Consider the following 22,452-nt stretch of genomic DNA (forward strand, 5'->3'; position numbering starts at 1 on the left):
CTTCGTATGACGCAAAGTTGTTGTCACTTGACTGTTACCCACCTCGTCGTCTTCACACTTCACATGGGGAACGAAAAATACGTGCTTCAAGTATGCTAGCTTTTATTTTGAATATATGCTTCCGGTATGGTCGCCTTTATTTTGAAAGGCTTCGAATCAACTTCCGGGTCCTGACAGTGCAGGAGACCTCACAGTGCAGGTCTTCAACGAAGGGTCCTGACAGTGCAGGTCTGCAGCTAGACCCCTCTCAGATTTTTACTGGCCGATCCTTTCAGCTCAATAATCCCTTCTGGAAGGGGCAACCAGGCACAACTCGACTGTCTTTCTGAAGGTTTATTTCACACACACAGTTAGCGGTAGCTAGACAGCAGTTAAACAGCAGTTAGACTAGTCAGTTAGTAGATAGTTAGTTAGAAGTTAGGTTGTAAAACGGACAAGTCATACAGCTTCTGATGATAGATCAATGCAAAGGCACGTACGAAGGTAATATATAACAAGAAGGGCTTTGACAATGCACCTTAAAGGCACTTTAAGTTTAAAGTGCAACGGTGCTTTGATACCAATTACAACAATAAACAGATAAATAGAATGAAAGGAAATGACTTTGGCTGCTAGAAAGTTCTACAATTACTCCTATTTTCTTCAATTAAAGAAGAATAATAGGAAGTCCACTTTGAGCCAAAATCTGCGGCGAACAGCTAAGCGGCTAACAGAAGATGCTGTGGCACGGAGTCACATGACAACACTTGTCATGTGACTCAACTGGCTGCATTTGATTGGCAAGATTTTGTCAGCCACAGCCAACAGCGAGAGAAATAGATCACGTATGTAATAAAACAAGATATTAAAAAATCAAGTAACGAGCATCACTTTGCCAAATGGAACGGCGTAAAAGTATCGTTCTTTCTTCAGATATATATACTCGAGTAAAAGTAAAAGTATGTTGCACTGAAACTACTCTTAAAATGACAATTTATCCAAGGAGTTACTTGAGTATTTGTAACTGAGTAAATGTAGCGCGTTACTACTCACCTCTGACAATGAGCGAGTAAAGTTAAAAGAGAGAAAATGACGACGTCACGTCTGGGAGATGAAAATTCCAAGATTTCTCTCTCACAAAAGACAAAAGACAAAGAGTGTAAGACTTTGACCAAGATCCAGACGACAATCCATTGTCCAGATGCAAAGCAAATCAATAAAAGAGGACGCCATCATGGACGAAGACAAGTTGTCCCCCCACCTTAAGCTGCGTCAGCACATTCAGTCCTTGAATTTGAGGGAATTGGTCCTGGAAAGTCCTTGAATTTGAGGTGTGGGAACCCTGGACATCTATATTTTATTTCCCAACCTTCAGTTTTGAAAATGTCCAGTTTACTCCCATGGAAAGTTTCCAATGTTGCCTGTCACTCACACACACAGTGAGCGAGCTGAGGCGTCAGGCGGAGCAGCTGGGCGTCCCCGTGGTGGCGCTCTCTGTGACGACGGCGCTGCAGAGGCTGAAGGAGATCATCGCAGGAGGAGGAGGAGGAGGACAGAGGCGGGAGCTGCTCACTTCCTCTCAGAGAGTGAGTATGACACGTCACATCATCTTCTACTCATCTTCATTTCGTGGTGGGTGATCAGTGGATTCATGGAGGAAGACTTTCAGCCCTGCTTTAGTGTGAACTCTGATCTGCTTCAGGTCCAGCTGTGTGTCCTGCTGGAGTCCAGCAAGGAGCTGATGTCCCAGGGAGTCTTCTGTCCTAAACTGCTGTGGCAGGAGTACAGGGCTGACCAGGTGTGTGTGTGTGTGTGTGTGTGTGACACACGTTCAGCGTTCACATGCACAGTTTAATGGAGCTGAGGTCGTCGCCTGACGAGGACAGACAATCGGACAATGTACAGAGTCTGAGGAGAACATGCGACTCCGCCTCTGTAGGTGGCGCTGTACCTCTCTGTAAGCTCGTGTGCATGTAGAGTTCATGTGACAGAAAAAAACAGCCTGTGTCGTACACATGCATACTATGAGTCACATGATCCAGATATGTTAGTCCGACTAAGGCGAGCTCCATTTTAGTCACACTAACTAAAAGTCTTTACATGATGACGTAAAGAAAACTGAATTATTGTCTTCGACCTTTAACATGTAAACGAGCTCTCTTCCAGTCCCTGTGGACACTCTCCAGAGACCAGATGTCCTCACTTTGAAAGCAGCTGTGTGACTGTGTTTGTGTGCAGAGGCAGACAGTCAGTCTGGAGGTGTTGTACCATCTTCACAGTCACGGCCTCCTCTCCCTCACGTTCATCCTCCAAAGGTGACGCAGCAGTTCACGCTGCTGTCTCCATTACTGTAAACCTTTCAGAGCTTCACTTAATCTGTAATCTTAAACAGATACACTGTAACAACAAATGCAATGCATGTCTATGCGTGTCACCAAAGAAAGAAAGAAAGAAATAGTAATATGATATATAATAAGTAATAAGGATAAACAACAAACTGTTTCCGGTGTCATAGCGCCCCCCTGTGGATGAGAGAGAGACTGAATTTGTGTTCTTTGTTCCAGTGACGACGGCGTCGGACTGTGGTTGGCGTCGCGGCTGAAAGCTCTGTGCAGTTGGACTCCGCCTCCTCTGGAGGAAGAGGAGGAGACCAAACACATCCAACGGCGAGTGTTGTCTCGTAAGAAAAGATTCCTGTTGCGTTCTGTCGCTCGCGACGACGCCTGGGTTCAAACATATGAGAACGATCGATTTATTATCCTTGATGGATGTTTAGTGTTTGACGCTGAGGAGCCGTGGTTGTGTTTCAGTGCTGCTCCGGGTCTTGGTGGGATCTGGATTTGAGTCGAGCAGCGAAGCGTCATCATCGTCTCTGCTCTGCCGCTCTGTCCTCGACGACGCACTCTTCTGTGAGTTCCTCTTTGATTTCAGAGTAAAAGCACTTTACTGCATTTACTTCACTGAAGGGTCTCACTACATTTAACTGTTTACTTCATAATCTCAGTCGTAAGAAAGGTTTGATTGTGTTCTCAAATCCAAAATGAAAGAATATGGATTTGACTGAACTTGTCTCTTTTATTTTGAGTTTTCCGGATCATTCTAAAGACGGAAAAGTGCTTTGGAGAATGAAGTCGGACTATTACGCGAATGAAGTCAGAATATATTGTAACAATGCAAGAAAAAGTTGTGACTTTACAAAAGTTGTAATATTTTGGGAAAAAGTGGCTACATTACATGAAATATTTGTTGTAATTTTATGAGATAAAAGTCTTAATTTTATGAGGTTATAGTTGTAATATTTCGAGGAAAAAGTCATAATATGACGACTTTATTCTTGAAACTCCAGTGTACTCTCGTTTTTTAAAGACGTTCAAATGGATTTTCTGTCTTTTTTTTCTTCAGGTGTTCTGGACACAGTGGACAAGCAAAGTGACACAGCAGGAGCCGAGCTATGGTTCTTTGTTTATCTCCTTTATATTCGTTTCCTACATGTGCATACACACACTTCTGTACATAGATGATCTCACACAGCGTCTGTCCAACTGCTTCTATATGCTGACGACCAGAGAGCGTTCACTTTTAACAAGCTGAAAGATCACAGAGACTTTTAATCAATAATTATTTGTTAGTTGTTGAGTGCTTGTGTTGTCGTCCCTGTGCAGGGTTCAGTTACTGGACGCTTCGTTGTGCGGGGCGTCGGCGTCGCCTGAAGCTCTTCAGCGTTGTTTCACTCACTCGCTCACACAGACGCTCACGTACAAGCCTCGACTGACAGGTAAACACTGAACCAGCTCACTCTGCTCTACAGTTGTTGTTTAGAAATGTGAGTAAATGTTCCCTCAGTGTCAGACGCCGTCCGTCTGCAGAACCAGTGGACGTTTGCCAAAGCCAGCCGCCTTCTCACTCTGCTTTTCCGGAAGGTAAAGGAATGATTTCAGATTTATTTTTGCTCCCGAGTGAATGTTGAAGAAAGAAGTTTGTTTAACTTTTGTGAGTTGTGAATTCTACTGATAATTCCAAAATCTACTAAGGGTTCTAATCTACTGCACTCAAACCGATCGTAGTCGTTAATAGAGTTACCAAAATGAGTAACCACGATACTGTACCAGACAAAGTATCACGGTTCTGGGTAGTATCGCGATACTGCGGCCTTTTTTGATTATTATTATTTTTATGAACTGCAAAATGTATTTGTACAAGTTATAAATATTATTAATTACCTATAATGTTGTTTGGTGCATGATAAACATATATATATATATATTTATGTATATATTTAGTTTGCACATTAATTTATGTTTAACTAATATAAATAATCAACTTTGGATAACAAATCCACTGTCTTTTTAAAAAATCTAATTGACAATAATGCTTCTTTTCCAACATAATAAACCATAGAGAACAAAATAGAATAAACAGGAAGTGATTCCCTGTGAAAACTCTATTTTTATGGCTTTTCTTTGACATCCTTTAATTCTTCAATCCTCAGCCTGTACACGGGGCATATATTAGCCAATACTAACCTGATGTTCGACATATAAATGTTTTATGAGGTTGGATGTGTTCCTATAGCTTGGTGGCAGCGCCTGTCTATTGCTTTACCGTCTGTGCCTCGTTTAAAGCAAAAAAAGTTCCAAATGTGACTTTTGGAGTTTGTTTTTTTTTGAGCAAAGTTAGTGGTGCCACTGACCCGGTGCTTCTGCCATGGTGAGTGTGTTATCTCGTGTTTGTGGCTGTAAGCCGTGCGCGAGTCTGGGCGAGACACAACTTTAGCTTTTTGTTTGTTTTGAAATGAATTTCTATCGAAGCGGAGCTGTCTTCATGGAGTTTGTTCTTGCCGGCAGAAACACACAAACAGAGGGGCGGACCCAGCGTGCAGAAACAGCCTATCATATCCCAGGACGTCACCTGTAACAAGCAAACAGCCAGTCATTCAGCAGCTGTGTCGTTCGGTTGCAGTAGTTACAATGTGGCTTTGTTTACAAGGGAGTAGCATGCAGTGAGACGCTGGGAGGAGAGTAGAGGCGGCCGCTATGTAGCAGAAACTGTCACCGGTAGTATAGTAATCTACAGTAGTACCGTCGCGTAGAATTTCTAGTATAGTAGGATAGTTCTTGGACTTGATCTCAGAGTGAAATAATATTTTTGAATATATATATATACACTGTGTGTGTGTGTGTGTGTTTTTTGGATTCCTATGCGTGTTAGAAGCTTGTAAATGGATCAGTGGAACAAACAGCTGCTCTGTTTCTGCGTCAGTTGTCTGTCATCTTTAGTGCGGAGCTGCTCTTGCGCCACCTGCAGCGGGTTCTGGAAACACACGAGGTGAACTGGAAACACGTGCTGTGCTTCCTGTCCACACTGCTGGTTTACAACCCTGACGCTGAGTCCAACCTCCGAGGTAAACGCTCGGCGTTTGTTCTAAGTGTGGGTTTTATTTTTTGTGTTCCACGGGTGTCGCCGTTCTCCAAATCCTCCGTTTGATTTGATTCTTGTCTGATTTAGTCCAGGATCATTGCTTTTATGTTATGCTAACTTTTTACTGATATAATGTCCACCGTTTGTTTACAACGTCCCACACGAAGACCTTATCGTCACATTTAAATCATTCATTCACAACATGAATGTAACAATCATGTAAAAAGAAGACCAGTCATAGAGAGACATTTTCAGAAAGGGACAACTATCAGAAAGAGAGGACATGTTCATCAAGTGAGGACATTGCATTAGATGAGGACATTGTCATAAGACATTTATAGGACGTGAGGACTTTTTCAGAAAATGAGGACACTTCCATAAAGTGTCTACAAACACATTTAACCACGCCCTCACCTGTTTAAATCCTCGACTCCAGCTTTGCTTTTGAGTATCGGGATCAGACATTCACAACCACGACATGGTCAGAAATCGGATGTTTGTTTGTTCATGTGACCATGACAGAGCTGCTGACCTCTCTGCTGACCTCAGCGTTTGAAGGCTACGACTTGGAGCACATGGTCACGGCGTTCTTGTTGGCTCGGCAGGGGGCGCTGGAGGGAATGGCCATCTTCTCCTCCTCCTACACTGACTGGTTCAAGGTTTTAAAAGTGTCTTTTTAAATTCTTTTATTGGACGTGTTTCCTCCTCTTTCTTTGTGCGTCCTGCTCTTGTAGAAGATGTTGATGTTCTCAAACGTGTTCCTCAGATGTCCTTCGGTGGGAGCAGTGGTCTCCACGCTGCCAGTAAGAAATCGCTGGTCTTTCTGCTGAAGTTCCTCTCTGACCTGGTTCCTTTTGAGCCTCCACAGTATCTGAAGGTGACCATCACCGTCTACACGAACCACCTCACTGAGCTTTAAAGTCCCTATTCATCTGACTCTGCCTCTCCTCAGAAAAGGTCTTGCACACGTACTGGTTTATACATTTTACATTACATTACATTACATGTCATTTAGCAGACACTTTTATCCAAAGCGACTTACAATGGAATTGAATACAGTTTTTAGTGGGGACTAGAGTCCTCTAACGTCACTGTTCGTTCCTGTTTGTTATAGAATATCACTGTAAACAGACTCTTTTTGAACTTCCTGTTTGAGAAATATGTAAAGTAGTGACGTTCACATAAGTGTGTATATGAGTCTGTGTCTGCGGGAGGAGTTCTGTCCTTTTCCTCCTTATGCACAGCCACACAAACACATACTGGTTTTCACGCCTTAGTAGGGACCAAAGTCTGTGAAACGCCTCTGTTCGTCAGTGTTTGTGCAGAATGTTAACGTGAACCCTCTGGTATCAGAAAAAGTAGTTGATCTCGTCAGAGGTCGGTCTGGTTCCAGACTTAAATCTGTTTTCATAAACGTTTTCTGAAAACGTCGGTGTGTATCAGAGTGAATCTGATCCGGCTGATATGATTTGATAGGTCCACATCCTCCACCCTCCATTTATCCCCACCAAACACCGCAGCCTCCTGATGGAGTACGTGTCTCTGGCCAAGACCAGACTGACCGACCTCAAGGTAAGAGCAGAAGTCCCATTCAGAGCTTTTAAAATCAGATTAAAAGCGTTTAAAATCACGTTAAAAGCGTTTAAAATCAGATTAAAAGCGTTTAAAATCAGATTAAAAGTGTCTAAAATCTGATTAAAATTGTTTAAAATCGCATTCAAAACGTTTAAAATCACATTAAAAGTGTTTAAAACATTTAAAATCAGATTCAAGACGTTTAAAATCAGATTCAATACATTTAAACTCCAATTAAGTATGTTTAAAATCAGATTCCAAATGTTTAAAATCTGTTCTGTCCCTTTTGTAAACACATCTGTAATGTTAAATATAAGAAGTACGGGGAGGTTGTGAGTTCTTTGCTCCCATCAGACAAATGACCCTGAATGTTAATGGGATTCTTAAAGTGACTAAGAGGAACACAATCTTAACAAAATTACAGAGAGAGAAAATACAGTGGAGGAAATAAGTATTTGGTCCCTCACTGATTTTGTAAATTCACCCACTAACAAACAAATGAGCAGTTTATATTTTTAATGGTAGGTTTATTTTAACAGGGAAAGCAAAATCCAAAAAATCATATTAAAAAAAGATACAAATGTATTTGCATTTCATTGAGTGAAATAAGTATTTGATCTCCTACCAACGATAAAGAAGTGTGGCTCCCACACACTAGTCCTCTCACTTTAGTAAAGTACTCGTAATCTCAATGCCAATGAACACCTGAATGATTGGGAGAAGCTGACGTGGTCAACTGAGATCAAAATCCAGCAGGAAGAGGAATTCAGACTGTGACCCCAGGAACATCATCCCCACTGTCAAGCATGGAGGTGGAAGCATTATGCTTTGGGGGTGTGTCTCTGCTAAGGGGACAGGTCAACTTCACCGCATCCAGGGAAAGATAGATGGGGCCTTGTACCGTGAACTCCTTCTCCTTCCTAACAAGGGTTTCTCCACCGAGAACTTAGTCATGTTTTGATAGGGGGTCAAATACTTATTTCACTCAGTGAATTCTAAAATAATTTCAATCTTTTGTTTTATGTGATTTACTGGATTTTCTATTTGATATCCTGTCCTGTCTCTCACTGTTAAAATAAACCTACAATTCAAAGTATAGACTGAGATAGAGATATATGTATGTATATATGTATGTCTATGTGTATGTCTATGTAGATATATATATATATGTATGTATATATGTATATATATGTGTGTGTGTATATATATATATGTATGTGTATATATATATGTGTATATATATATATATATATATATATATATATATATATATATATATATATATATATATATGTATATATATATATATATATATATATATATATATATATATATATATATGTGTATATATATATATATATATATATATATATATATATATATATATGTGTATGTAGATCAAAAAATCAAAAAATGAATAAAAAGTTTAAAATTACAGCAGAGACAAATTTGACTTCAGCGTTTGTTTGGAAACTTAAGCCACACAATGTAATCTCTGTGTGTGTGTGTGTGTGTGTGTGTGTGTGTGTGTGTGTGTGTGTGTGTGTGTGTGTGTGTGCGTGCGTGTGCGTGTGTGTGCGCGCGCAGGAGTCGGTGGAGAACATGGGCTTATATGAGGATGTCTCTGGTGCAGGTGGAACATCAGCTCAGGTAACAGTGACACCGCCTGGCAAGACCAGGAACTGTCCTTAGCACTCAAATTATTGACGCGCTGCGTTTCCATTTGTGTCATAAATCAGAAGTCGGAACTGGGAGTGTAGACCCGACAACCTCTGCACATTTGTACGTAGCCGATACGCATTCTGACACAACGCGCCTTTCAGTTTATCTGTTCACGTGCAGCGTGCAGTGGCCCCACTCACTCCTATGGTTTAGGGTGTCCAATTTACCTAATCCCCACATTGCATGTTTTTAGACTGTGGGAGGAGAGTGCTAACCACTATCCCACCGTGTGGCTCGAAATTGTCAAGTGCTTAATTTTAATTAGAGACCTGTCAACGCCTGCACGGACTTTAACGTCAATGACAACCGGACCACTCAAGAAATGTAAAGCTAATTAGATCGAGTCACCTCCCGACTTCACCGTGTCCCAGAGATCAGAAGTGGTGTTTTGTGCAGTAACAGGTTTATAGATTTGACCAGTTTGTATTCCTGTGTGTGTGTGTGTGTATATGTCTAGGACGTGGAGAAAGCAGTTTCTTTGTTTGAAAGCACAGGAAGAATCTCCACCACAGTCATGGAGGCCAGGTACTCACTGTCACACAACAGCCGCTAAAGACGGGGTCTCAAACTCGGCCCGTGGGCCACATGCGGCCCCCCAATCAATGTCCTATGGCCCGTCAACAAATGACATCATTTACATTGTTTTAAAGTGGAACTAAACCCCTGTTTAGTTGGTGTGGTCTCAACACGGGATCTTTTATTCTGAAAAGTAAACCGGATGTTTTATATACTTCCTCTCCCGCTCGTGCTGAATTCCACTGAATTTATGCAGCTCTGCTGCGATATCCGGCATAATTCCTAGTGCTGCGAATCTAGTTGAGTGTTTTAAATACAATTGTCCACGTGTTATTATGGTCTGGTTTTGTCATAACAGATTCATTTTACGTCATAAATGAAAAACAAACACTTTTACTTTGAAAGGGTGAACATTATCATCCTGGATATTTTAAATTGGCAGTGTCATGACAGATTATCAAGACAGAATTTTAAGTTAAGTGGAGTTAATTACTACATTATATTATTATTAGTATTATTAGTATTACTATTATTACAAGTTTCTGAAGCTCAACGCTCACACCTATTTTAATTTCTGAAATAAACTAGTACCGCACGTGGTCCTGAACGGGTTCGAGCCGACCCACGCGCTCTCACCCGTTCATTCACTGCACGCGGTACTAGTGATTTTCAGTACTAGTTATATTCAGTGGCGTCCCCGCGCATGTCGTTCCAAATTTCGAAGGGGATCGGGCAACGTATGGCAAAGTTATAGGGCACTTCCTGTTTAAAATGGCCAACTTTCTGTTCGGTCAAATGCGTGTCCGTAAACGTGTTCAAAGAAGTTCCCTTGTCTTACATACCAAGTTTTGTGCAGATCGGACAATCTTAGAGTTTACTTCCTGTTTCGGGCATTCCACTTCCTGTTGGGAGGTCATCTTTTGCAGACATGCTCAGTACAGGTCCCTTGTGTCACATATAAGGTTTTGTGCAGATTGGACAACGTATGGCAAAGTTAGAGGGCACTTCCTGTTTAAAATGGCCAACTTCCTGTTTGGTCAATGGCTTCTCTGTAAACATATTCAGGGAAGGTCCCTTAACTTACATATAAGGTTTCATCCAAATCGGACAACGTACGGCAAAGTTAGAAGGCACTTCCTGTTTAAAATGGCCGACTTCCTGTTCGGTCAACGGCGTCTCCGTAAACATGTTCAGGGAAGGTCCCGTAACTCAAATATCTAGTTTCGTGTCAATCGAAACAGGAAGTAAGACTTTACTTCCTCAAGTCATTCCCATACTTGTCCCCTCAGTATTTTCCGGAGGCCCTATTTCCTGACGCGCTTCCTTCCTGCCCTGCTGACGCCGCGGGTGGTGAGTCTCATTTTAGGAACACTTCTGTTGCTGGTTTAACTGGTTCATCAAAGTTCAACGAATAAAGTCAATTCAATTCAATTCCAGCTCCCTGTGAAACCTGACGCTCGCATGAGTCTCATCCAAGCTTTGAGAAAGTGAGTCACAAATCCCACGCCACCTAAAGTACGACGATAGTGTAGATGACTGACAGTGTCGTGTTTCCCGTCCAGAACGGACAAGATCCCCGCTGCACAGTACTCGTCATACGTGGAGTCGTGTCACAAACACACACGACAGGACGGTGAGTGTCATCATTCTTTTCATGACAAGAGAAAAACACAATTACTGTTGCCCTGAGTCGACCTGTTGCAGTGTGGATGTTTGTGGTACACACACGGTACACACACACACGGTACACACACACACGGTACACACACACACGGTACACACACTGTGAGACAGACGTTTGTAAACCACTCACTCTCTCACACCAAAGTCCACACACACACTGCTGCCTCCATCACCAAGTTTAGATGTCTTATTTTAGTGAATTGTTCAGATTGACCTCAGTGACACAAGGTGACCACACGAGGCAGCAGAGGAGCAGCAGCAAATCACTGACTTTCTCTGTGGACTTTGGTGTGGGAGAGTGAGTGGTTTACAAACTTCCGTTGGAAAAGTCTGTCTGACAGTGGATTTCAGTAGTCTGAACTCAAACAGACTTCCTGTACTCACTTGTCCTTCAGTCGAGTGACGATGTGACGTTTTTGTTTTCCAGAGAGAGCGGTGTGTTTGGACGCCGGCGATGATCCTGTGGAGGTGCTGAGACTTCAGCTGCACGGGTTCAGAGAGCTGCTGGATGTTGAAGGAAACGATGGCGGTGTGTGGATTTCAGAGAACTGTTTTGTGCTCCTCATTTTGTCAGAATTCATCAGGTGTTTATTTGAAGTGTAGTTTTATTCGATGACTGCAGTAATCGTCTGTCCACGCTCCCAAATGGTGGAACGATCTCCCCATCGACATCCGGACAGCTGAAAGCCTCCACATCTTCCGACGCCGACTAAAAACACATTTCTTCCGACTCTACCTCGACTAAGACAACAACAAAAAAACTTGTACATCGCACTTACGACTAGCACTTCATAGTTTGTTCTACTTGAAGCTCTTACTTACTTCTAGCTCTTATTTGTACCCAAATGTTTAAATGCACTTTTGTAAGTCGCTTTGGATAAAAGCGTCTGCTAAATGACATGTAATGTAATGTAATCGCGTCACTATTTCAGTCAGCGCTTGACAAATTTGAGTGTTCTTTAAGAAGTTGTCTGGCCCAGCCCTAGTGAGGACATGTGGACTTTCTCCCAGTGTAAAGAACCACATCGCTCGTCTTACTCCCTGACTAACACTGATTCCTGTGTCTCCGCGTGTCCCCCCCCCGTCCCCCCTGTCCTCAGAGATGACGGCTCAGCTGTCCAGGGTCTCGGACACGCTGAGCGTCATCTTCCCCGGTCGTGCCGATGATGTCACTGAACCGACGGTCATCAGAGTTCACGTAGACTCTCCTCTGTCCCCTGAGCTGCACGTCACAGTAGGCTGCTTCTTTCTTTTTTTAACCCCCTCATATATCAGCCGATGTGCAGCTGTAAGTTCATTCATGTGTTCATCACTTCCAGGTCGTTAACATGATCCTCAGACATTTCTGCCAGTGCCTGTTGGACGCTTCCCGCACAAATCCTCCAAATAAGTGAGTGGCACGTATTTTCAGTCTGACGGGTGAATTTCAAACAATAACACAGATGTGTGTGGAGCAGTATTTAGTGTTTTGTGTCTTCAGGCAGAACCAGTGGGCCTCCAGGTTTGTCGCTGTGTTGCTTGGTAACACACAGCTCCTGTCAGGCCTCATTCACAGACTCTGGGACCTGTTTCATAACCAGGTATGATCACTCCGTCATCATCTCAGAGTCACATGACATGACCACATTAAAGTTTTTGATCCTGACAAATAAGCTGATACATTTTCAGAGACAGTCTGTTTACAGGCCTGGGATTCTAGTCCCAGACCAGAGCTGCGTTTTCATCATCGATTAATCTGTTGATTCTTTTCTTGATGAATCGTTTGGTTCATGAAATGTCAGAAAACCTTAAAAAAATATTGATCGGTGTTCGTCAAACCTGGAGATGATGGTTCTCAAATGTCTTGTTTTGTCCACAAACCAGAATGAACGACTTTTAATGATTTCTTTGTTTTTCAGAGACATGAAGAAAAGATTCACATTTAAGAAACTTAAACAATCGGAAATCTTGTTTTAGTCATGAAAAAAGCTTCAAGCCGATTCATCAATTATCAAAATAGTTGTCAAGTGTATAACATAATAATGAATAATTAATTTAGTAATCGATTAATAATTGATTAATCAATTCATTGTTTCAGCTCTGACTAAGGTTAATTCAGTGTAAACACATTAGTCTGACTAAAATCTAGCTAGTCTTAGTCAGACTAACGGTCCGATTACTCCATGTACACGCGTTGGCATTCTGTGTGCGCACCAAAATGTCCTCCCCAGTCTTTGACCCTGAAGTAGAAGGAGACGACATCTCACCGTCCACCTCGTTTTTCTGTCACGTAGATTTCAACAGGAAACTGATTCTGAGATAAAAATCTGTCTGACAGTCAAATAACTTTACATTACATGTCATTTAGCAAAAGTGCATTTAAACATTAAATAAAACACTCAACATGTTCACAAGATATCCTAGACTCAAGTTGATGTAGGTCTTTATTAGGTTTAACAACAGGAAACTGAAGTGCGTAAAGTGCCACTCACTCAATCTCCCCGCCACACACACACACACACACACACACACACTCACACACACACACACTCATACACACAAACACTCATTCACTCACTCACACCAAAGTCCACAGAGAAAACAAGTGATTTTAGCGTCACACACACACACACACACACACACACACACACACACACAGGAGTTGTTGATCCACTGCTGCCTCATCACTAAGTTCAAATGTCTTATTTTGTCACTTCCATTCCTCAGATTGACCTCAGTGACACAAAGTGACCACAAGAGGCAGCAGAGGACCAGCAGCTCCTGTGTCCCCGCAGCTAAAATCACTTTTTCTCTGTGGACTTTGGTGTGGGAGAGTGAGTGGTTTACAAACCTACAAACTCATTGACTTAAACTGAAGTAGATGTTGTTAGCTGAGCTTCTTCTGAAGTGGCACATGTCTGCCTGTCTTATGCTGGTTCCAAGGCCAGGGGGCGCTCACAGTCGTCAGTACCTCAAACAACCACTTTCTAGTGAAATCATCAGATTTATTCACAGTTGTTCAAGGCCCCTCTCGTCCTCAGGGCTCATCGCTGAGCTCCGCCCACCTTCTCGGCCTGGGAGCATTTGTCGTCCACCTCCACGCCTCCATGACCCACAGTCACCTGATCCTTCTGGCTCCGCCCCATCTGCCCGAACTGGCACCTGTGGCAGAAGCCGTGTGCTCGGCGCTGGTGTGCAGCACGCACTCGGACATGCTGTTCTGTGTCAGGTGAGGCGGCGTACACACACACACGGCGCCTTTGTTCTGACAGGAAGTTAGACTCGGGCTCTTCCTGTTTCCAGGTTGTGTGTGGCTGCTGTGTGTTACGGGATCTGTGTGGAGCAGTATTTAGTGTTTTGTGTCTTCAGGCAGAACCAGTGGGCCTCCAGGTTTGTCGCTGTGTTGCTTGGTAACACACAGCTCCTGTCAGGCCTCATTCACAGACTCTGGGACCTGTTTCATAACCAGGTATGATCACTCCGTCATCATCTCAGAGTCACATGACATGACCACATTAAAGTTTTTGATCCTGACAAATAAGCTGATACATTTTCAGAGACAGTCTGTTTACAGGCCTGGGATTCTAGTCCCAGACCAGAGCTGCGTTTTCATCATCGATTAATCTGTTGATTCTTTTCTTGATGAATCGTTTGGTTCATGAAATGTCAGAAAACCTTAAAAAAATATTGATCGGTGTTCGTCAAACCTGGAGATGATGGTTCTCAAATGTCTTGTTTTGTCCACAAACCAGAATGAACGACTTTTAATGATTTCTTTGTTTTTCAGAGACATGAAGAAAAGATTCACATTTAAGAAACTTAAACAATCGGAAATCTTGTTTTAGTCATGAAAAAAGCTTCAAGCCGATTCATCAATTATCAAAATAGTTGTCAAGTGTATAACATAATAATGAATAATTAATTTAGTAATCGATTAATAATTGATTAATCAATTCATTGTTTCAGCTCTGACTAAGGTTAATTCAGTGTAAACACATTAGTCTGACTAAAATCTAGCTAGTCTTAGTCAGACTAACGGTCCGATTACTCCATGTACACGCGTTGGCATTCTGTGTGCGCACCAAAATGTCCTCCCCAGTCTTTGACCCTGAAGTAGAAGGAGACGACATCTCACCGTCCACCTCGTTTTTCTGTCACGTAGATTTCAACAGGAAACTGATTCTGAGATAAAAATCTGTCTGACAGTCAAATAACTTTACATTACATGTCATTTAGCAAAAGTGCATTTAAACATTAAATAAAACACTCAACATGTTCACAAGATATCCTAGACTCAAGTTGATGTAGGTCTTTATTAGGTTTAACAACAGGAAACTGAAGTGCGTAAAGTGCCACTCACTCAATCTCCCCGCCACACACACACACACACACACACACACACTCACACACACACACACTCATACACACAAACACTCATTCACTCACTCACACCAAAGTCCACAGAGAAAACAAGTGATTTTAGCGTCACACACACACACACACACACACACACACACACACACACACACAGGAGTTGTTGATCCACTGCTGCCTCATCACTAAGTTCAAATGTCTTATTTTGTCACTTCCATTCCTCAGATTGACCTCAGTGACACAAAGTGACCACAAGAGGCAGCAGAGGACCAGCAGCTCCTGTGTCCCCGCAGCTAAAATCACTTTTTCTCTGTGGACTTTGGTGTGGGAGAGTGAGTGGTTTACAAACCTACAAACTCATTGACTTAAACTGAAGTAGATGTTGTTAGCTGAGCTTCTTCTGAAGTGGCACATGTCTGCCTGTCTTATGCTGGTTCCAAGGCCAGGGGGCGCTCACAGTCGTCAGTACCTCAAACAACCACTTTCTAGTGAAATCATCAGATTTATTCACAGTTGTTCAAGGCCCCTCTCGTCCTCAGGGCTCATCGCTGAGCTCCGCCCACCTTCTCGGCCTGGGAGCATTTGTCGTCCACCTCCACGCCTCCATGACCCACAGTCACCTGATCCTTCTGGCTCCGCCCCATCTGCCCGAACTGGCACCTGTGGCAGAAGCCGTGTGCTCGGCGCTGGTGTGCAGCACGCACTCGGACATGCTGTTCTGTGTCAGGTGAGGCGGCGTACACACACACACGGCGCCTTTGTTCTGACAGGAAGTTAGACTCGGGCTCTTCCTGTTTCCAGGTTGTGTGTGGCTGCTGTGTGTTACGGGATCTGCAGAGGAGAGTCGATGCCACCGCAGCAGCGGGAGGTCTACGTTCTCAGCGGCTTCTATAAGAAGGTACCACTTCCTGTCACTTGTGTGTGTGGGGTGGACATCGTAACTCTTTAGCGTTATTAAATATCGTTTAAAGTCCAGTCGTTCTTGTACAGCCTGAGCAAGTTTCACTGGAAAGCTATTGTCTTCTTTCTTTGTCAGTAAGAAGTAGGCAGAGATCCCACAGGGCCTTGAAATCCTTGAAAGGTCTCTCTCTCTGCCGCTGACGTGAGATTCCCTGCAGAACAATGAGCGAGTAAAGTTAAGACGAGTCTTGGTCGTTTACCCTAATGACGACGTGATGTTGGGGACAAAAGACAAAGACTGACTTTGACCAAGATCTCGAGGACAATCACTTGTCCAGATGCAGATAAAAGTGGACGCCATCATGGACGAACAAGCTGCCCTCAATCCAATCCAACATACTGCAGCTTTAACTGTAACTCTGTGTTTAGCTTCTTTACCTCATCCCTCGACTGTTGCCTGAGGCGAGAAGGACGACTCCTGTCGCCGCCGAGGAGAACTTGACCGGGCTGTGGAGCGGCAGCACCTGGAGAAGAACTGCCTGGCGTCTGTGGACGCACGCCGCCTTTCACCAGCTGCACAACTCACCACGGTATCAGGTAAGATGGAGTTTTCTTTTCCTGCCCTGAGTAAAAGTGAAATATGATCTCATCTTATCAATGACTTCTTCTTTGTCTTCTTCTTCATTTGTGGGACGCCACAACGGATCTGCCTCTGTTTTGACAGCTCATTATTTGGCAGTTCATTTCTTGCTGGATGTATGGAATAGCTCACTATTTAGTAATTGGTTTCCCTGTTGATATGTAGAATAGCTCATTATCTGGCAGGCAGTTTCTTGGTGGATATATAGAATAGCTCAATATTTGGCAGTTGATCATCTGTCTCCATCTTGTCCTCTCCATCCTGTTACACCAGCTGTCATGAACCTTCTCTGTGGTCTTTCTCTTCTTGTGACCAAACCATCTCAACCTTGACTCTCTAACTTTATTTCCAAACTGTTGGACTGGAGCTGTTCCTCACATATGCTCACTTCTAATCCTGTCAAGTTGTCAATCGTGGTCACTCACAGCCTCCAGCTGCAGAGCCTCCAGTCTCTCAGACAGTGCCACTCTGTCCAGACCATACACCAAAGCAACAAGATGGTTGTGAGACCTTCCGTTTCAGTTTTGCAGCAAAAAATAATCTTTGTCTTTGTCTTTGTCTTGTTTGTTTAGCTGCTGTTGTCAGAATGGCTGAATCATGAGCTCAGAGTCCAGAGAAGTCAAGACGTCCTGTCTGACCCAGAGCGGTAAACACAGAAAACACAGTGTCATGACAAAAGTCAAGTCTCTGTGTCACTGGAGGCATTCGTAAAAGTGTGTGTGTGTGTGTGTAGTCAGGAGTACCAGCAGTGGGCGTGTCTGGAGCTTTACTGGCCTCGTCCTGAGGAGCAGGGAGGCTGTGGAGGAGACGTGAAGGTTCTCTGTTCTCGTCTCCTCGACGCCGTCATGGACCAGTCGTCAGGGTGTGTATAGACTGTATGTATGTACTTGTGAAGTTTACAATATCTTAAGAACATGATCACATCTTTACAACAGGAAAACTCAATGTTGTAAACCACCCAGTCTCCCACACCAAAGTCCACAGAGAAAATCAGTGATTTTACCAGCTGCTGGACCTCTGCTGCCTCATGTGGTCACTTTGTGTCACTGAGGTCAGTCTGAACAAAGGATTTTAAAAGCCAAAATCACAAAATCAGACATGATGGAGGCGTGTGTGCGTGCGTGATGTTAAAATCACTGGTTTATCCTCTGAACTTTGGTGTGAGAGAGTGAGCGGTTTACACACCTCAGTTTTCCTGTAAGAAAGTTTATGTTGTAAAGGTTTTAGTTTGTTCTTCAGTGACGTGACTGTGGAGATGCTGCATCACAGATCACAGACGGCCAGAGGAACCTGTCTGCCAGACATCATGTCCAGATTACAGGTGTGTGTGTGTGTGTGTGTGTGTGTTGATGTGAAAACTCAAATTAAGGAGGAATTAGATCTTTTTTGACAACAGGTACACACTGCTTCCTGTGTGTGTGCAGGAGGTGGTGTGTGAGATGGAGGTGACAGACCATGTGTGCGACTTCCTGTTTGAGTTTGTGTCGCAGAGATGCTGCTCACCTGCAGACTCACCGCTGAGCATGTGGAACAGGTACACACACACGCACACACAAACCTGTTTTTCTATCTCTATGAGGAAGCCTCACACACATTTACTTTGCTCAATGTTGCAGATTATTAGAATACATTAGAAAATTATAAATTCTATTAATTATTTTGGATTTTGGAAGTTATCTTCTCCATTGGTAAGGTTGTGGATATTTCCTTAACCCAGTTGATGAGTTTTGGTTTACTGGTACTCCTCCATGAGAGTGCTATGACTCTTTTTGCAAGCAGTAAACATAAATCCAGGGCAGTGATTATTTTCCTAGTCATGTGATGTCTATCAGGATATAACCCTAGAATAATTAGTTCAGGGTCAAGAACTGGTTTTATACCCAGTATAGTCTCTAAAGTTTGTTTAATCTCCCGCCAAAACTGTTGGACTTTACTGCATTCCCAAACACAGTGAAAGAACGTCCCGTTCTCCTCTCCACACCTGAAACACAGGTCTGGGATAGTTTCGTTATATTTACTAAGCTTTTCTGGTGTCACATATGTCCTCATTAACCAATTATATTGGAGTACTTTGAGACGAGTATTAGAAGTTTGTATTTGTGCTTCAGCACACACTTTTTCCCAGTCCTTGGAGGGCAAGTACTCCCGTAGATCTTCCCTCCAGGCATCAAGTTTCCTTAAAGAAGACTCAGGGGATCCCTCCGCAAACATGTTATATAATCCGGAGATAATTCCCTTTCCGCAGCACTCGTTTTTCATTTCCATTTCCAAAGTAGACAACGGAGGGATCGACCCAGACACTGGTTCTGAGATGATCTAATAAAGTTTAACACAGTCTTTTTAACTTTAATCTACAATTCAGCATTTATGGGATTATAAATAGATGTTTGGAATTATAAGTGGATTATGGGAATATAAATTTTTGGAATTATAAATAGATGTTTGGAATTATAAGTGGATTATGGGAATATAAATTGTTTGGAATTATAAGTAGATTATGGAATTATAAGTAGATTGTGGGTTTATAAATAGATTTGGGGATTAGAAATAGATGTTTGGAATTATAAGTAGATTATGGGATTATAAATAGATGTTTGGAATTATAAGTGGATTATGGGAATATAAATTGTTTGGAATTATAAGTAGATTATGGGATTATAAATAGATCTTTGGAATTATAAATGGATTATGGAGTTGTAAGTGGATTATGGGATTATAAATAGATGTTTGGAATTATAAATAGATTTTTGGATTACAAGGAGAATTTGGAACTTTAAGTAGAAAATGTACAAATACAGGTCCTGCTGGAACATGTGTGTATGTGTGTGGTTGTGTTTCCGTGTGTCAGAGTGCTGCTCGCTCTCCCGCCACTGCTCTTCATTAAGGTGAGAGATGAAGGAGGGAGGAAGACTCTGGACTGCACCACACTGATCCAACACATCAATCAGCATCAGGTGACCTTTCACCTCTCACTTCATCTCCCTCCTGGAGACCGATTTCTCAGATTTTTCTGATCTTTCTCCTCAGAGGACGACGTGTTCTCCCGCAGGATCGCTGTCCTTCCACCTCACAGCTCATTTCCTCAGAGTGAGACTCGCCTCAGCCACTGATGCTTCTGCTGCCGCTCTTACAGTGTTGTCACAGTGTGCGTGTGCGTGTGTGCGCATGTGTGTGCATGTGTGTGCGTCCTCCTCAGGGTGTGTTACGTGCCAGCGCTTGTTGTGAAAGTCCAACAGAAGAAGTGAACAAGGCGTGGTGTCAGATCAGTGTCCAGTGTCCTCTGCTCCTGACCTCCACAGTGGTACGTCATGTTGTGAAAAAGAGTAATAGAGACACACACACAGAGATGGAAGGAGGGTGAGGGTGGCTAGTGGGAACACAAAATGTGAAAATGTGATGTGTTTTCAGTGGGTACAACAGGGCCCTCATATCTGTCAAAAACTCACTTTTCAAATGAACGGTCCTTGAAAGTTTTTGAACATCACCCTCAATAGACATGGGTCCTTGAAAGTGCTTGGATTCTGTGCAGTAAACAAGTTAAAGTTTGAAAATGTAACTGTGTGTGTGTGTGTGTGTCTCTCTCTCTGTGTAGCTGTGGTGGGAGTGTCTGTCTCTGCAGTTGTCGTCGCTGTGGTCTCGTGTGTGTGATGAAGATTCTCTGCCACAGCAGCTGCAGCTCATCACTGACTGTCACAGCTGGGCAAACAGGTAACTGTTGTTTATTAAAGTGGAACTAGAGAGAGAGACACAGAGAGAGACACAGAGAGAGACAGATCACTGTTGTACATGAATTGAAAGTGAGAGTGTTTTACTGTGAGGAGACAAACAGTGTTTCCTCGTCTCACGTTCAGTGTGGTCAGCAGCTCGTCGGCGTCGGCGACGCCTGCAGCTCCAGCTCTGATGTTAGCCTCTAGCCTTCATCGCTCCTGCCAACGTCCAGGCCACAACTTCAGTGCAGCTCTGAACCTGCTGCGACCAGAGAGGAGTGCACAACACCGACAGGTGAGAGACAGACAGACAGAACTTCATCACACCTACTGAACATCATTTGGTGCTTAGGTTTTACTCTGAAAGGATAGTTGAGTTTTGTGTGGTTGTTAACAGTGAGAATGTCTTTATCTCACTGTGACACAGGAAAGTGAAGTGTATAAACCACTCACTCACTCACACACACACACACACACACACACACACACACACACACACACACACACTGCTGCCTCCATCACTGAGTTCTAATGTCTGATTTTGTCACTTGAGTTTTAAAATCTTTTGTTCAGATTGACTTCAGTGACACAAAGTAGACTTTGGTGTGGGAGAGTGAGCGGTCGCCTGTAATCAGCTGTGTGTGTTTGTTACAGGTGCTGGTGTTTCTGTTGTTCCTGTGTGTAAACGAGTATCTGTCAGCTGTTCTCTGCTCTCAGGTATCAAACACTTACAGCTGTTAACGCTGATCATCCACCGTTCATCAGCTGAATGTTTTATTCTTTGTGTTGTTGTTTCATGTTCCAGGAGACAAACGTGGACAAGTGTCTGCGTCTGTGTTCACGTCTGGTGTCTGTGTTGGTCGACACGCCTGATTGGCTGCTCCTCTTCAAGTCCAGCGGTGGGGGAGCAAATCCTCTTCATCATTGTTGTCCATGAAATTAAATGCAACCTTCCTCAGTGTGAGAACAATAATAATAATAATAATAATAATAAAATAAGCAGTTTTTCTTCTCTCAGCAGAACAAGGTGTTTATCAGTCGGTTACCATGGTAACGACAGATCAGGTCACTCGCCTGATGCCTTGGGCCTTTTACAGGTGACTAGTACTTTTACTTACACTATCCTATATAATAATATATAGTGTAAACATATAACACGTGATACACTTTGTCTCTCTGTCTTTCTTTACTTTCCCTCCTTTTCTCCCTCTGTCTGTCTGTCCGTCTGTCTGTCTGTCAGTGTGTTGCAGCAGCAGAGTTCAGAGCTTCAGCTCAAAGCCGCCGTCAAATGTCCAGGTTTCCTTCAAACCTCCGTCCTCTGCTACGTCAGTCTGCTGCAGCTTTTCCTGGACGGACACACACTGACCGCTCGCTCCCGTGACCAGCAGGTGACTCCACTGTCTGTCTGTCTGTCTGTCTGTCGGTCGGTCACTCACCGCACTGACTCTTTTATTCCTTTGCAGATTCTGAGTCGAGCCAAGTCCTCCCTCCTGACAGTCATCTCACTGTCGCCCCCTGCTGCTTTGTCTTCAGGACAACTCAGACATGTAAACAACAACATATTTAACATAACGTTCGTAACATAAGTCTCTTTTTCTTTTAACACTTGTCACGCGACGTCCTCTGTGTTTCGTCTTCAGTTGGAGTCTCAGTGTTCAGACCTGGATCCAGAGGTGGCGGCAGCTCTGTCGGCGCACCTGAGCGTCCCCAGCCTCAGTCCCGAGATGGACTTCCTGTGAAGAGCCGGACTTCTGCAGACGACTGACCTGCAGGCAGGAAAATAATCTCTGGATTTTGTATCTCTAACAGAAATATGTCCTCTTCTTTTTTGTGCTTTGTAAAAACAAAATCTACATTTTATTAACACACGTATGCAGAAGAGAAGAATCACGTGACCTGAAACAGACATGACGTAAATGTGAATTAAAATCAAAGTCTCTTCACTCGATTTACACTGAA

The 22,452-nt window shown here is 43.2% G+C and overlaps 1 protein-coding gene across 1 annotated transcript in view; it reads left to right on the top strand.

Annotated features, from left to right (window-relative positions):
* LOC122775837 (Fanconi anemia group A protein homolog) overlaps nucleotides 1-22,441 on the top strand; it is a 30,284-nt gene extending 7,843 nt beyond the window's left edge. The window contains exons 4-44 of the mRNA XM_044036037.1: nucleotides 1,420-1,565; nucleotides 1,682-1,777; nucleotides 2,218-2,294; nucleotides 2,544-2,659; nucleotides 2,790-2,961; nucleotides 3,326-3,433; nucleotides 3,642-3,754; nucleotides 3,823-3,899; nucleotides 5,239-5,380; nucleotides 5,920-6,056; nucleotides 6,164-6,274; nucleotides 6,874-6,969; nucleotides 8,560-8,622; nucleotides 9,152-9,219; nucleotides 10,500-10,560; nucleotides 10,648-10,697; nucleotides 10,773-10,843; nucleotides 11,321-11,422; nucleotides 11,994-12,127; nucleotides 12,213-12,283; nucleotides 12,374-12,473; nucleotides 13,914-14,101; nucleotides 14,176-14,341; nucleotides 15,786-15,973; nucleotides 16,048-16,144; nucleotides 16,576-16,743; nucleotides 17,359-17,432; nucleotides 17,520-17,648; nucleotides 18,026-18,107; nucleotides 18,211-18,320; nucleotides 19,635-19,740; nucleotides 19,814-19,873; nucleotides 19,983-20,087; nucleotides 20,379-20,494; nucleotides 20,638-20,788; nucleotides 21,148-21,210; nucleotides 21,299-21,392; nucleotides 21,512-21,590; nucleotides 21,734-21,881; nucleotides 21,957-22,040; nucleotides 22,134-22,441. Coding sequence (XP_043891972.1) covers nucleotides 1,420-1,565; nucleotides 1,682-1,777; nucleotides 2,218-2,294; nucleotides 2,544-2,659; nucleotides 2,790-2,961; nucleotides 3,326-3,433; nucleotides 3,642-3,754; nucleotides 3,823-3,899; nucleotides 5,239-5,380; nucleotides 5,920-6,056; nucleotides 6,164-6,274; nucleotides 6,874-6,969; nucleotides 8,560-8,622; nucleotides 9,152-9,219; nucleotides 10,500-10,560; nucleotides 10,648-10,697; nucleotides 10,773-10,843; nucleotides 11,321-11,422; nucleotides 11,994-12,127; nucleotides 12,213-12,283; nucleotides 12,374-12,473; nucleotides 13,914-14,101; nucleotides 14,176-14,341; nucleotides 15,786-15,973; nucleotides 16,048-16,144; nucleotides 16,576-16,743; nucleotides 17,359-17,432; nucleotides 17,520-17,648; nucleotides 18,026-18,107; nucleotides 18,211-18,320; nucleotides 19,635-19,740; nucleotides 19,814-19,873; nucleotides 19,983-20,087; nucleotides 20,379-20,494; nucleotides 20,638-20,788; nucleotides 21,148-21,210; nucleotides 21,299-21,392; nucleotides 21,512-21,590; nucleotides 21,734-21,881; nucleotides 21,957-22,040; nucleotides 22,134-22,232 — 4,418 coding nt within the window. The 3' untranslated portion in view covers nucleotides 22,233-22,441. The remainder of the gene's footprint in view (nucleotides 1-1,419; nucleotides 1,566-1,681; nucleotides 1,778-2,217; nucleotides 2,295-2,543; nucleotides 2,660-2,789; nucleotides 2,962-3,325; nucleotides 3,434-3,641; nucleotides 3,755-3,822; nucleotides 3,900-5,238; nucleotides 5,381-5,919; nucleotides 6,057-6,163; nucleotides 6,275-6,873; nucleotides 6,970-8,559; nucleotides 8,623-9,151; nucleotides 9,220-10,499; nucleotides 10,561-10,647; nucleotides 10,698-10,772; nucleotides 10,844-11,320; nucleotides 11,423-11,993; nucleotides 12,128-12,212; nucleotides 12,284-12,373; nucleotides 12,474-13,913; nucleotides 14,102-14,175; nucleotides 14,342-15,785; nucleotides 15,974-16,047; nucleotides 16,145-16,575; nucleotides 16,744-17,358; nucleotides 17,433-17,519; nucleotides 17,649-18,025; nucleotides 18,108-18,210; nucleotides 18,321-19,634; nucleotides 19,741-19,813; nucleotides 19,874-19,982; nucleotides 20,088-20,378; nucleotides 20,495-20,637; nucleotides 20,789-21,147; nucleotides 21,211-21,298; nucleotides 21,393-21,511; nucleotides 21,591-21,733; nucleotides 21,882-21,956; nucleotides 22,041-22,133) is intronic.
* The last annotated feature ends 11 nt before the right edge of the window (nucleotides 22,442-22,452 follow it).

Source organism: Solea senegalensis, linkage group LG10 (assembly GCF_019176455.1).
Source record: "Solea senegalensis isolate Sse05_10M linkage group LG10, IFAPA_SoseM_1, whole genome shotgun sequence".
Classification (NCBI taxonomy): domain Eukaryota; kingdom Metazoa; phylum Chordata; class Actinopteri; order Pleuronectiformes; family Soleidae; genus Solea; species Solea senegalensis.